The sequence below is a fragment of the Benincasa hispida genome, chromosome 8 (genome assembly GCF_009727055.1).
Source record: "Benincasa hispida cultivar B227 chromosome 8, ASM972705v1, whole genome shotgun sequence".
Taxonomy (NCBI): domain Eukaryota; kingdom Viridiplantae; phylum Streptophyta; class Magnoliopsida; order Cucurbitales; family Cucurbitaceae; genus Benincasa; species Benincasa hispida.
The window spans coordinates 18404717-18419333 of record NC_052356.1 but is presented as its reverse complement, the minus strand read 5'-3'; the positions used below and the strand labels follow the sequence as shown (position 1 = coordinate 18419333).

At 31.3% G+C, this 14617-nt stretch overlaps 1 protein-coding gene across 4 annotated transcripts; it reads right to left on the bottom strand.

The window, feature by feature from the left end:
- Nucleotides 1-247: 247 nt before the first annotated feature.
- LOC120083444 lies at nt 248-3013 on the bottom strand. 4 transcript variants are annotated; one of them, XM_039039207.1, is made up of 5 exons: nt 2202-3013; nt 1820-2098; nt 1494-1710; nt 896-1006; nt 248-765 (listed from the first exon to the last, which is right to left on the bottom strand). In XM_039039207.1, exons 1-5 carry the CDS (start codon nt 2511-2513, stop codon nt 551-553), a joined length of 1134 nt encoding a protein of 377 aa, XP_038895135.1. In that variant the 5' UTR covers nt 2514-3013; the 3' UTR covers nt 248-550. The 4 variants fall into 4 exon arrangements, with proteins under 4 accessions (XP_038895135.1, XP_038895137.1, XP_038895136.1 ...); XM_039039209.1 differs by having other exon boundaries at nt 248-739; XM_039039208.1 differs by having other exon boundaries at nt 248-742; nt 2202-3006.
- Nucleotides 3014-14617: the final 11604 nt, after the last annotated feature.

Genomic DNA, 14617 nt, shown 5'->3' with positions numbered 1-14617 from the left:
ATTTTTTTAAAAAAATAAATTATATTTTAAATAAAAATAAGTATCGTGTCAGCTATCCTATGTAATTAACGAAAAGAAAGTACTAAAAAAAAATACTAAATTCAAACTTGAAGAACAAAATTATAGTTAATGGTTGGACTTAATTCCTTTTGGCTAAATAGATGTAGATGCTTTTGTTGCTTGATATAGATTTTTTTTTTCATTGATAATGTAATAATGGCTTTTAATTAAAAATAAATAAACAAAATTTAGACTAAGAAAAATAATTAAATTTGTTGAACAATTATTGTAGAGTATACAATACAACTTTGTTTGACAAATTATTACCTAAAAGGATTGTCATCTAGAAAAATCCCCTTTCTTCCCATAACAAATATTAATTTCCCAAACATTATTTACGCTTTTGCCCCTAATCGACAGTCAAAGAAAACGACATCGTTTTCCTAACCCCTAATTCCATTTCGTCTTCTCCTCCGTCTACCTGTGGGCTTTTATTCCATTCCATTAACGTCATCCCCATCATCTTCTCTCAGAAAACCGCCAAAAAGCTTCAGATTTGTGATCCAGAGAAGAAATGGCCCCCTCGCCAGTTGTTGACGCCATTAATATGTCCATTCTTGAGGAAGGCCCACGTCGATTTGACTTGTCGACGTCGTCGCCGTCGCCGCCACCGCCGCCGCTGAAGCTCCCGAATGACTTTTCTTAACTGTATGTGATGTGGTTCTTGCATTAGCCGCAGCTTCTGTCCATAAAGTAAATAGGAATCTGTTGTTAGATTAAAAAGAGAATCACCCAGATCGAATTGGGGGCGAACTACCAATTTTATGTGGAATCAATACCAACTGTTTGTGAAAATGCCACAGAGAGAATTTTGTGATGGAAATTGAAAAATTACCTCTAAGAGCTGTGAAGCCAGTGATTTTTTGTCTTGTCTCGTCATCCATTCTGTCGTAGTGTAGTTGCAAGGCTTGTAAGACTCTCACGGGTATTAGTACAGTGGAGGATCCTGAGATGGGGAATGGGGGGAATGGTAAATCTGCTTTAGTGTTTTTGCCTTGTGGAGGAAGACAACATATCTATCTACCCATTAAAGAATTTAACTGTAGTGGACAAGGCAAGTGGTTTAATGATTCAATTGGGTGTCGTTTTCAGCCACCTCATTTTGACCCCAGAACGGCCAGTAAAGAGATAGATGAAGATTCCATCAAAGTAGCGGACAAATTTGGTTGGGCCAACCGTGAATGGTTGAAGGTCTGATAGATTCAGTGGAGGGCATATGGGTGTACACGGAATCTCTATGAATCCAAAGAAAGAGATGAGAAGAAAAAAAAAAAAAAGGAGGGATAGGAAGAAAAGTCCAAAAATGCATCACGAGGGATGGTTTGGATGGCAATTCATTGATGGAAAATCCCAACTAACGGGGTTAGCTAGTTAACCCGCTAGGAAAACGATGTAAAAAAATCAGCAAGCTGTTGAATGAAAGGAGAAATTACCCTTTTTCTTCGGCGGCTGTGGTGGCTGAGAACATGGAGCTGGACGGTTGTAGTTCACATGGCGAGGCAAGAACACGCCGGTCCCTGATGACCCTCCTGATTTTGCCCCTGAATTTGCTTGTAAGGAGCTTCCTTGAGCTTGCTTGGCCTGTATGGCGGCTGAGCCTTTTTGCTTGATAAACTGCTGCTGCTGTTGATTCTGCCTTCGCTCCTGATTCTACAAGGAGGGTTGAGTTTTGAATCAGCAAAAGACATATGGGAAGAAAAGGAAAACTAAGAAACAGGGGGGATTTGGTGGTTCTGGGGGGATTTGATTCTCATCTCACTTTAGAAGTTCTAGATTGGTTTTTGGAAGAGGAAGATTCTGTTTCTCCAATTTGGGGGCTTGTTTGGATTGATTTACCATTTGTGCTCACCTTCTTCATCTTCTCCAATTTGTTGAAAACATTGCGTGAAATGTCCAGCCCTCCACGCTCTGCAACCACTGGCGTCGATGGCGGCGATGGCTCCTTCGACGGCCCTTCTGGACTTCCATGGCTACTCCCAGTGCTAGAGCCTAGAGGTGACCACAGCGTTGAAATTGGCGAACCAGACAAACCCCATGACTACCATAAACAGAACACACCCACAAAATAAAAAAAACAGAGGAGAAACAAAGAATTTGATCACAAACACCTGAAATCGTCTACGCCTTAATAAATTCAATACCTTGTTTTGAATCTCAGACTGAAAGCTTGTAGTGGATGAATTATCATCATCTTGAAACATGTACTGAGCCATCCGCCGACTCAACTCAGCCGTGTAATCGTCGCTGCCGTTCTCGCCGTCATCTCTGTCACTTTCAATCTCATAGGAACCAATCTCAGATTCCACCGGTGAACTAAAGCTGAGAAATGAATCAGACCGTCCAAAATAGCTTGACCAATTGTCTCCTTCAAAGGGGCTTTGCTGCTTATCTCCATGGTCAGTCTGAAACTGAGAGTTAAACTTCAACTCTTTACCTTCTTGGTCTGCCGCCATGGCCACACCTTGGTGCTGACACAGAGAGAGAAAAAAATAACAGAAAGGGGGAGAGAGAGAGGGAGGGAGGGAGAGAGAGAGAGAGATTGAAAATTGGAAATTTATGCGCCGTAGCTTTGGACTTTATAGAGACTGTGAAGGAGAGAGGGACCTATAAAACAGAGTTCAGAGTAGTCCATGAACTATGGACTCCAATGAATATCTTTTGAGGCTAGAGTTAAAAACTGCCATTTGGTAGGGAGAGGGTGTTCCGTCCGCCTGTCGCCGGCCACCGAGCGCTGCCATGAGGTTCATTGAGAGGTTCCTTTTCTAACTCAGATCTGTTGTTCGACTGTCATGGTGGTTTATACAAGGGAAACCAACGACATCCTATTTCTATAGAGTATCTATCAACAGTTGCGGCTTTTGGATCCCTCTTGGCCTCTACTTTCACTTTATTTGGATTTCTTTCTTATCCCTTTTTTTTTTTCCTTCTTTTGGCCGTTGCAATTCTAGCACTCAGACACAGTACTAGTAAATATTACACAGCAGAAATTGAAAATTTAGATTTTGTTTTTATAATCTATCAGTCGTATATCATATTGCTAGTCCATCAGGATATATTGCTAGTCCATCAGTTGATAGAGTCCATAGATTTTGTTATATTTGTAATTTTTTAAAAATATTGCTAAAAATGTTACCTAAATATAATTACTTTTTTTCCTAATTATATAAAAGGGGATTTCTAAAAGTTTAAATTCCGTGTTTATCTAAATTTTTATCTAAATTTTTATCTAAAAGTTCAAAATAACAAAATTTTAATTTTCTTTGATTGAGGTAAATCTATCCGTGTTTATCTAATTTTTTTTTTTTTTTTTGCTATTTCTGTAAATATGTGAAAATTTCTCTATATAAAAAGTATTTTAACTTTGATTTAAATTTTAGGGCAAATATCAATTTTTACACATAACAAGGGTTGTATCAATTTAAACCATAAACTAATAGTGGTATCAATTTAAGCTCTAAACTAATAATTATATCAATTTAAATTCCAAACTAATAATTAAATTTAAATCTCAAACTAATAATTATATCAATTTAAATCTTAGATTTTCATAAGTATATTAATTTAAACCTTGAACTCTAGCAAGTGTATTAATTTATATGTTCCATCATATTTAGTTTAAAAATACCATGTAGAACATTTAGTTTTTTCCAACTAAATTTATAAATTGTTATAAGTCAATCGATTTAGAATCTTTACTACAATTATATTTGAAAATTGTTACAAGTGAATCAATTTAGAATCTTTATTAAAATCAAATTTGAAAATGGATTGTTTTTAAATATAGAAAAATAAACCAAAATATTTACAAAATATAGCAAAATTTTAGAATTATAATGATAGATGCTAATAGACATGGATAGACTTCAATGTCTATAAGTGACATTAATAGACACTGATAGAAGTCTATTAGTGTCTATCAACATCTATTATTGATAGCTCTAAAATTTTGTTACATCTTGTAAATATTTTCAACAGTTTTACCATTTGAAATAATTTTACAATGTTGATTTAACAAAATTAACGATTCTAATTTGAATAGATAATTTTCAAATAAATCTTGATTGATTTTTGCCTTCTCGATACATCTCGCTTGATAGAGATTGTTAAATTTTTATGTAATCTTCCCAAATCCTATAGCAAATTTTATATCTTTTTAAAATTTTCCCAAGTTTGGTTATCTTTACTAAATATTATATCAAATTATTATTGCCAAGCTCAAATATATAGAATTTCGGTATTAGTTATGTCCAAGATTTCACCGAGAAAACTCAAATATATAGAATCTCGATGTTATTTTGCTCGGGATTAACATCGAGATCTATGTAAATTTTTCAAAATATATCAATCTCTCTAAATCTTATATCAACTCTTATTTCTTCTTGAATTTCCTCTTGCAATATTTCCCAAATCTTATATAAAATCTTGCAAATCATACTTCCAATTTATAAGAGTTTCTAAATTGATTTCCTGATTATATACATGCAATCATCTTTTCAAATTTCTCCAAATTGTGTAATATTTGGTATTGTAGTTAAAAAAAAAAAAAAAAAAGAAGTAAAGAAGATATTGAAAGATCACAATAACATTATTGAATTTTATTTAGCCAAAATCTTGGGAGTGTATCTGTCGACATTCAAGCGAAAAAGGGGTAAAACCAATGGATAACTTAGAAAAAAAAATAAAAATCTTAGACTAAATCTCGTGATCAATATGAGGCAGAGATGGTAAATGTAAGAGTCTGTATCGAATTCGAAACTTCATCACCGAAAAGGTCCAAAAACAATGGATAGACTTGAGATAATAAAAAAGATAAAATTTAAAACTAAAAATCTCGATGTCAATATAGTCCTGAGATGGAATAGAAATAATCGGGGGATGTAACGCGATAATCAACGAAAAGGGTCCAAAAATGGGAAACTTAGAAAAAAAATAAAATTCTTTAACTAAATCGTGGGATGTCAATAATAGTCTGAGAAGGACCGAGGAGAAAAACTAATTAGAACCGATTTTTTCAAAAAGTATCATACTGTTTTTATGAGTCGGTAACAGTTAATAAAGGTGCCATTTAAAAATATTTTCGCCTTAATTTAACAATTTGATATATTATAATTTAGTTAAGATTTTATAAATTCAAGGATAATGAATTGAATTTTTTCCCAGAATTTTTATTTTCCTCGAGATTTTTGTATTTTTTTAAGTTCAGCCATAGTAGAGAAACTACGATTCAAACATGGGATGGCAATATCACTTAAACCATGTGGAAGATTGTTGAAGATTTGTTTTGAATTTATTTTGAATCCTTGTGTTTAGGGTTTTCGTTTAATTTTAGGTCCTCAAACTTTTGATTAATTGTAAATTTAATCTTTAAAGTAAAATTTTTTTGTATTTAATTAAATAAAAACTATAATTTTCGCAAAATATATATATATATATTATAAATATGTATCTAAAATTTATAGTGAAAAGGCTCTTAGATAATTAGATTTTATAAAAAAGTAATAATAATAAACCAGCCGTAGAGACTAATGGTAAGATCTATTAAAAATATAAAGGCTAAAATTGAATATTAGGGACTAAAATTGAACAAATCTGGATGTACAAAAACCGAAATGGTATAATATTTTAATCGACTTTTAAAAACTATCTTTCAATACTCAACTTATTTTTATTTGTTTCAAAAATGTCCTTATCTTTTCAAAAATACTATTCCTAATCCCTCAAAACTTTTGAAATAAGAAGTGGAATAATGAAACCTCCGACCTTGAGGTGGATAGTACAAATTTTATATTAATTGAGTTATGTTTATTTTGACAATATATTAGTTTAAAATTTTGTATTTATTTTAATTTCTTGGCATATAACCTTAAAAGTAAGATTAATTATTGAACATTATATCTCTTACATGATATTGACATCTAATGTCTTAATTTTATCAAAATCTAGATATAATGAAAACATAAAACTTTTGTTTTCAGAATTTACACTGATTAAATAGAATATGAATAAACATAAAACAGAATTTAGATAGCTATCAAATATATCCTAAAAATTAAGGATAAAGGTTTGAATGAAAATTATTCCTAATGAAAAGATGAGGATTGCAAAGCATCTACAACCTTCTCACACCTCATTGCCATATGTAATAAAAGTATTTTAAAGTTAATTGGTGGGGTAAAATGGAGAATAAAGTTAATTCTCTAAAAATTAAGGTCACATTTGATAAAGATTTGATTTTTATTAATCAAATATTATAAATTTAATTTATAAACATTGAAGTCTGTCTATTTAGTTTATGAATTTTTAAATTTATCAAGTTAGTCTAAGATTATTTTTTTTTAAAAGGAAACACGGATGTATTAAACATAAAAATAAGAGTTTACGATTTCACTAAAAATAAAATTTAAATTTACTGGACATACATGAATTATTATTTTATATATATATTTTTATTTTTAAATATCTCTTAAACATAAAATTGAAAGTTCATATTCTTGATAGACATAACATTGAAAGTTTAAAGACATGTTAGATGCTTTTGAAACTTTAAAGGATTAAATAGACACAAAATTCAAATTATTGAACTAAATTTATATCTTAACGTTTTTTCTTATTTTTAGTTTTTAAAAATTAAATTTAGAAGCACAACTTTCAAGTTTCAACTATTAGTGATTAGTTTTCTTGTTTATGTCAATTGTTTATAAAACTCAAACCAAATTTTAAAGACGAAATATATAAATGATTAGGGTTACTTTAGATTAATTTGAGAAAAAAATATTTTTTTTAAAAAAATTCATTTTTATTTAAATATTTTTGATAAAAACAGATTAAAATACATTGAAAAACTATTTTGAATAATTTCCAAACACTTCAATTTCTTTCAAAATGACTTATTTTTTAAATTAAACACTTGAAAATGTATTCCAAACACACCCTTAATATTGTTTTTGAAATTTGATTTAAAATTTAAATATTTACTTAGGACAAATGAAAAATCATGATGTATAAATTTTTGAGAAAACAAAATACCATTTTTCAAAAGTCAAATGATTATCTAAACATGATCTACATGTTTCTTCTCCTCTCTAGATCTAGACCGTATTTAAGAGTGATTCTAAAATAGTTGAAATTACTTTTAATATTTTCAAGTTCACTATATGTATTTAATCATTCGAAACTAATTTTGATGATATGAAAATTATATTTAAAAATATAAAAAAATATATAGATTTTAATTTCAGTGATCAAATATATGTCTCGGAGTGATTTTGAAAATAACAAAAATGATTTTAATCATTTCAAAATAATTCTAATCATGCACCAAACCTCACCTTGAAAACATATCTTTCAAAAGGTTGCTCAAACTTTAGGTACATATATGACTAATGATTGATTGTGATTTAAATTAATTGATAATAAAAATTATGTAATTGATATGAATTGACCATATGGCCTCCTATTTAAAGGAAGATTATCATTTTTTTTTAAAAAAAAATAATGAAGGACTTCATGTTGTCATTAACAATGTCCCTTTTCTAGTACCAACCAACACATTACCAAACATGGTGGGAGTTGAACAGAAGGTTTGACAAAACAGTACAATTTCACATAATTAAGGATTTTTTTTTCAAAAAAAATTATTCCCAAAAGAAAAAAAAGAGAGATAAATTAATAATATATTTATCTAAAATATAATTTGCAAGTCAACGTTTGTAGTTGTAATTCTAACTACTTCTATTAACGACCAATAAGTTTCCCAAACACAATTATTGTTTGAACAATGGTTTTTTTTTTTTTTTTTTTAAAAAGGAAAATTTTCATAGATAGAAAAATATCATTTAAAAAAAAAACAAAAAAAAAAAAAAAAAAACAGATATACACTAATAAACTTCTATCAACCTTTAGTTGTCTCTATCAAAGAAGATTAAATTTTGTCATTTTGTATAAATAGTTTCTCCTATTTTTCTATTTTTGAAAATCTCTCTTTTCAAAAACTAAACTTTTTGGTTGGTTTGATAACCATTTGAGCCTGATTTTTTATGTTTGAAAATGGTTGGAAATGACTTTTGGGCTTAGACCCCATAACAAAAGTTGAAGGGAATCGGAGAGTTTTGTCCCACATTGCCTAAAGGGTTTAAAAACTAAGACATGCTAGATATGAGTTCAAAGTGTGTTGATGGTAAAAGTATAACCTTTTTATCACACATTTGCATATTGTTATCGTCATTTGTCTAGATGGATGGGTAAGTGCATTTACGTGAAAAATAATTAAATTTTTATTACTTGTTTAATTTTTTAGCCAATTTATTAAAAAATTAAATGTTTTAATATTCGTTTTCTCTTCTCCAAATCCTAGCTGGTATTTCCATTCTTTTTCTTCTTAATATGTTCATTAGATCTCAGAGAAATACAAATTTGTATGTGTTCCTTCCACTAATATTATTCTCATCTATTTTGAGCAATTTTTCTTTTGATTCTAGTCTATTTTCTGATGAGTGCATGTCTGAAATTGGAGACTATGTTAACCTTGAAAAATAACCAACATGCAAAGATTGTGTTTTTATTTTTAACAACTTTGGATTCCTACCACAAGAATTAGTCTTAAGATTGTTTTTTATTTTCACTACTTCAAGTTCCTAATTGTATTGTTCAACCTCCTTCGAGAACACTTCATTCAAAAAAAGAAGTGTAAACACTTGTCTTTCCCTGATAAGGATCGAGCAAATTGGTTGGAAAAACACATTAAGGTTTTACATCTTTTTGTTCAAGTTTTTAGTTTTAGTTTTTATTTTATTTTTCAAGCTACTGTATTACATTTTCTCTTATCTAAACTCTATCGTTGATAGTATAAAAAATATGCTATTTTAATATCTCTAATCTTACCTGTTTAAGATATTTAATATGCTTAAATATTTATATTAGTAGGATCTTAAGTAATACATACATTCTAAAGCATTACAGACCATTCGGTGTTATGAAGAACCTCATACCGAGAGTTCCATGAGCGGGTTTAGATCGCTCCGATTTTACAGTGACCAAAACACAAAAGATATACATTCCACACAAATAGTTATGCATATAAACCTAATTATCGGCATGCTCAAAACACAATAATTAACAAGGAAAGGGTTCATATCAGATGAAGACACTCTTCGAACGTCTGAACTCTAAGCAGCAGAAAACCTCCAATGGATCTACCAACACCCGACAAGTAGGTCGACTACAACAACACGATCAGAACGTACACGAACACTGCGGCGAGGAAGACACCACCACAAAAGAAACTCGAGTATCCTCGACGTCAAAATCCCAAAGAGTGGGCTTTGGTGAGTTTGGTAAAGGACGGAGGAGAACGCGTCGTGTAGATGATAAGCAAGTGGGAGATGAAACTCTGCTATCGTATAGCAGAAATGCTTATCATATAGTAGAGCTATACGATCGTGTATGAAAGGCTGAACAATTGTTTAGGAAAAACGTATACGATCGTTTAAAGAAAACGTGAGGTAGACGATCGTTTAGACAGACGAGCTTCTATCGTGTAGGCTCTCGTGATCGCTTTCACAGATTCTTTTGGGCGCAGACGATAATATGAATGCACGATCGTGAAAAATGAAAACGATTTTCATTTTTAATCTGCCAGTTACCATAACCTACGCAGCCTACTTTCCACATCCGAACGTGGATAAATTCGTTAATTATCAAATAATTAATCAATTAATTTAATTAATAAATATAATCATATTATATTTATATCCTATAGTTTGATATCACATATCTACTATAGTATTTTCTTTTCTACTTGATATAAATAATATTTATATCTAATTTCCTCCAAAATAATGTTATCTCATACATTTAGCCAATTATATCATATATAATTAACCAGTCAATTATATCATATATAATTGAACTTTCTCGTATCAATTTGAATATTTCAAATTAACCCAAATACTGGTTCTCGACTTTATCCAAGCTACCCAGGTGACCTAATGGACCTGTGCTTGAAGCTCTAACAGTACGTGAATAGCTGACTAAACTCTTTAGCTAGGAGATCCACCATCCGTTAACTGTCAATGGTTCCACTAAAGACCAACAACTGAACTCTTCTTACCACAAATATATTTTTGTGTCCATTGGATATAACCAATCATGAGTACGATGAACCTTCACAGATGCTCGTAAGTACAGTTGGGCCAATTTACCGTTTTGCCTTTATAGTTACATCTCACTCCTTAAGTACCACTGATTCCTCTAATGAACAATACAACATAGTCCAACTATGTGTGAAACACTCTCGGGCTAAGAGAAGGTGTGTGGCACCACATCGTTCAAGCCCTAGAATCAGCCCTTAGGGGAGCCATCTATCTACTTACCTCTGCCTCAGGGAAAGATTGAAATTCCATCTTGTGTAGCTGAGTTCCCAGCTCACAAATCAGACGAATCCTCAAAATGGTAGGTTTGAATCAGTGACCTGGCCACTCGCACCCATACAAATCAAAGGACCGCCCTCAATGGTAGGAGTTCCCAACTCACTCAGGATTGAGGTCATGTTACCTATGGTCATCCTAATGAAGTGAAGTCTCTATCATGAACGGTGTTATATAACGAGACGTTAACACTTCGTGGTCAGGTCTTATACAAACTCTTTGTATAAGACGCCCCCGATTGCATGTCCCTAACACGAATGATCAAGATCAGACCATCTGTGACAAGTCACAACACTTGTGACCATTCCACAAAGCGGGCCGCGTCCGTAGCGTTACTAGAATAAGGTTTCCCTCCTTTATCTATATACTACAGATCGTTTTTGGTTATCACTCAAGACATGATCCACTTGTATGTCACCACATACAAGCTTGAGTCACATACAGGTAACCAGGGATTTTATGTTTATTGGTTTGTGGTAAAGCAAAGAAAACAAATAACCGAGCAAAATACAAGATGTGAAGTAAATATCATATATTCACATCACAAGTGTTTGTATATACTGCTTACAAACTACAGGACACAAGACTTTAGGACATCAACCCCAACAAATTTGGAACAATTAGGACCTAAAAAAGGCATTTGAGGATTCAAATGGGGGAGAAAATGACAAAAATGCTCCTAGATGGGAGCGGTGCCCTACGACGCTGGGGCACGACGCTCTTCACAAAATGCTGAAAAATAGTGCAGTGCCGCGACGCTGTCCTGTAGCACTGCAATGCCATTGTGTGGATATAAAAAGTATACTTTGGTTTTTAGGTCATATCTTTTGATCCGGATGACTGTTTTGGACGAATAATCACTCGTTTTCTTCATTTTTTTCACCCTATATCCATCTACAACATTTGTTTTTAGGTTTTCTTTCATCTTCTTTCTGTAATCAAGCAAAAATGATGCTGAGTTCTATCTTTTCCACCACCATGAGAAGGTAAGATCTATGATCTTTTAGTTTAGGGGATTTTGGAGGAACCCATTGTATTTTTTTTTTTTTTTTGAGTATTTTGATAATTTGATTGAGATTTCTTGTCTATAGATTTTACTCTTGATTGATTATGATTTATATTTTCTTGTTATTGATTGACAATCAATTGTACAATCGATTGACAACCAATGCTTCATTGTGCAATTTGATGCTTTAGATTAATGTACAATACGTGACATATAATTGTTTGTTAATCTCCAAGAAGCAATAGGTTACGTAGGCATATAATTTGTGGTCAACAACAAAGAGCATTGTTCTATAGACCTATGGAAAACTGTATTAAAATTTTAATTAGGTTTCTCCTATTGGAAATTTATCCTAGTGCAATCTTTAAAGTGTAATGCAGTTAGTTAAATTGATCACTTTATTTTCATGCATATTCAAATATCAAACCACACAAAATCCCTCATTTATCGCTTTAACTAAATAATTAACTTTGAAAAACTAATATTCGTGTTTCTCTACTGATCGACCTTGTCTTGCCACCTGTACTACTTAATAATATAGGTAGTATTGATTAGTACCATATAAATTTCATTTGATTCGTCATTTAATTGTATATTCATTGATTCAATAAATTCAGTTTTTACCTTCCTAAATCTTGTTCTTTATATTTTTAGTTTTCTTTTCTTTATAATTACAAGCTAATCTGATTTTGAGAATACTATTTTAGGAATACCATAGATTCATATTGATAAAGTTTTCCAAGGAATAAGATTCATTTTCTTTTTAAGAATATTCTTAAATTCAAGTGGGTCATACTAATTGATTCTATTCATCTTTTAAAGTAAACAACAATGGATGGAATTGAAAGATTGATTCACATTTTATTAGTAAATGAGTCTTCCATTTTTTTAGAATATAACATTATGATTGTGAGTTGAAAAAATAGTCTCATCCAAACAATTATAAAATTCAAATAATTTTTCAAGCGGTTTACTTCTCTTTTTTATTATTATAATATGGTGTAAGAACCATAATATTAAATTTCATCGACATGTCAATATTTCCATCGATATTTTCACATTTTCATAGGTTTGATATCGACATGAGAGGTGAATCAAATATTTCTATTATATCATATAAAAATCCAAGAAACACAAGAAATAAGCATCATATTTGAAAATATGAATATAAATAATAGACATGTTTACTTATTTGAAAATAATAAAATGTTTTTTTACTAATTTAATTTTTTTTTTCAAAAATATCCATTGAAATCGATAATTTTTTTTCGATATTTTCATCGAAATTTCCGTAAAATTAAGACCTCGATATTTACGTCGACATTGATATTTTAAACCTTAATAAGGACTATAGATGTTATCCCTAAAAATCAATTTATCCTTGAATTCTTTAAAAGAGAATTTACAGTTATGTACCTAGATTTCAAGACCTGCAATTTTAACTTTGATATTTTTAACGAATACTCACATTTAGTCTTTAGCGTTAATGTATTTTAATTAATTTAATAGAATTATAATTAATTAATTTTATTTTTTCATCAATATTAAAATTAATTTTAAAGTTTCACTTCATAATTATTTTTAATTAGACTAATGTGCACATTAGGAAAAACTTGAGCTAAAAGTGCAAAATTTTGAAACTTAGGGATGAAAGAAAATTAAATTCAAAACTCAAAGGTAAAAATGTAATATTTTAAAATTAGGGACCAAATAGAAATCAAACTCAAATAAAGGATAAAAGTGAAATGTATTGAAACCTAGAGATGAGATGAAAACTAGATTCAAAACATAAAGACCAAATGAAACTAGACTAAAAACTTAACGATCAAAATGGTACTTTTTTTTCCTTCTTTAAATCGGTTTTCTTTTTAATCTTTACAATCAACATCATTCAAACTATATCCTCAAAAAAAAAAAAAAAAATGCCCTAAAGACTGCGTTTGAAGATAAACAAGTCTATACAAGACAAGGGTACCAAACAAATAAAAAACTAACCGTTGTGAAATACTCCTTACGTAGACAAAGGAATTAGAGTTTGAAAATGATGACGATGCTATGAAGATCAGTCTAGTTTACACTATACTGAGGTCACAATGATGGGAAAAACAAATAGAAAAATGCAATTGACCTCAAATGTTTCAAGGATTTTCAAAAAACTGGAGTACTATAATAGTCTTTGATTGGGTACCATTATTTGAGAGGAGGACATTGGTGCCCTAAAGACTGCGGTTGAATGATAAGAAGCAGTCTATACAAGACAAGGGTCCAAAAACAAATAAAAACTCACGTGTGAAATACTCCTTACGTAGACAAGGAATTAAGGTTTGGGAAATGAGGACGATGCTTGAAGAGCAGCCTAGTTCTATTACTGAGGTCGCAATGATGGGAAAAAACAAACAGAAAAATGCAATGACCTCAAAATTTCAAGGATGTTCAAAACTTGGATACTATATAAGTCTTGATTGGGGGTACCATTATTTGAAGGACAATGGATGGCCAAAGACTGCGCATTGAATGCATAAGAGCAGTCTATACAAGAGCAAGTCAAACAAATAAACACTACGTTGTGAAATACTTCTACGATAGATTTCCACAATCGTTCCAGTAACATTGATTAGACATAATAATCGTGGTTCTTTATCTAACATACATTGTTCTTAATATACTTGTTAAAGTTTATTTAAGGTATGGACGTATGAGATTTAGCTTCATTGATAGACGGGAACATGCGGGACGAAGAAGGCAAGGTGGCTTTGCCCGCAATTACTCGATGAATCACGCTCCCATCAGTTGTCCCAAAGTACTCGGGAGAGATATTCGAGTCTAACCAACTGCACGTTTACTCTATGCATAATATATTTATCTGGTTGTTAATATGACACCAACCAGTTTACTGGGTTGTTAATGCGATAAAGTTACAAGATGCATTGTCACGTCAAATGTGAAAGAGGATTTCGGATACACCCAGTTGGAACGTGACCTATATTTGTAGTAGAGTGTGAATGATGAAGTTTTGAAATGTGGCAATAGTCAACGAGTGAGGGGGGTAGTCCTGGAAAGTGAAAGGTGATGTGAAATTTCGTGGAGATGACAATGATGGGTTGTCAAGTGGAGGGAGGGGATGAAC

What these genes read in the sequence shown, in the direction of transcription:
- LOC120083444 (XM_039039207.1), bottom strand. Translation starts at nt 2,513, where the DNA reads ATGGCGGCAGACCAAGAAGGTAAAGAGTTGAAGTTTAACTCTCAGTTT. An exon ending in ACCAATCTAGAACTTCTAAA is followed by an intron (nt 1,711 to 1,819) that starts GTGAGATGAGAA and finishes CCCTCCTTGTAG; the next exon opens with AATCAGGAGCGAAGGCAGAA. An exon ending in TGGCTTCACAGCTCTTAGAG is followed by an intron (nt 766 to 895) that starts GTAATTTTTCAA and finishes ATCTAACAACAG; the next exon opens with ATTCCTATTTACTTTATGGA.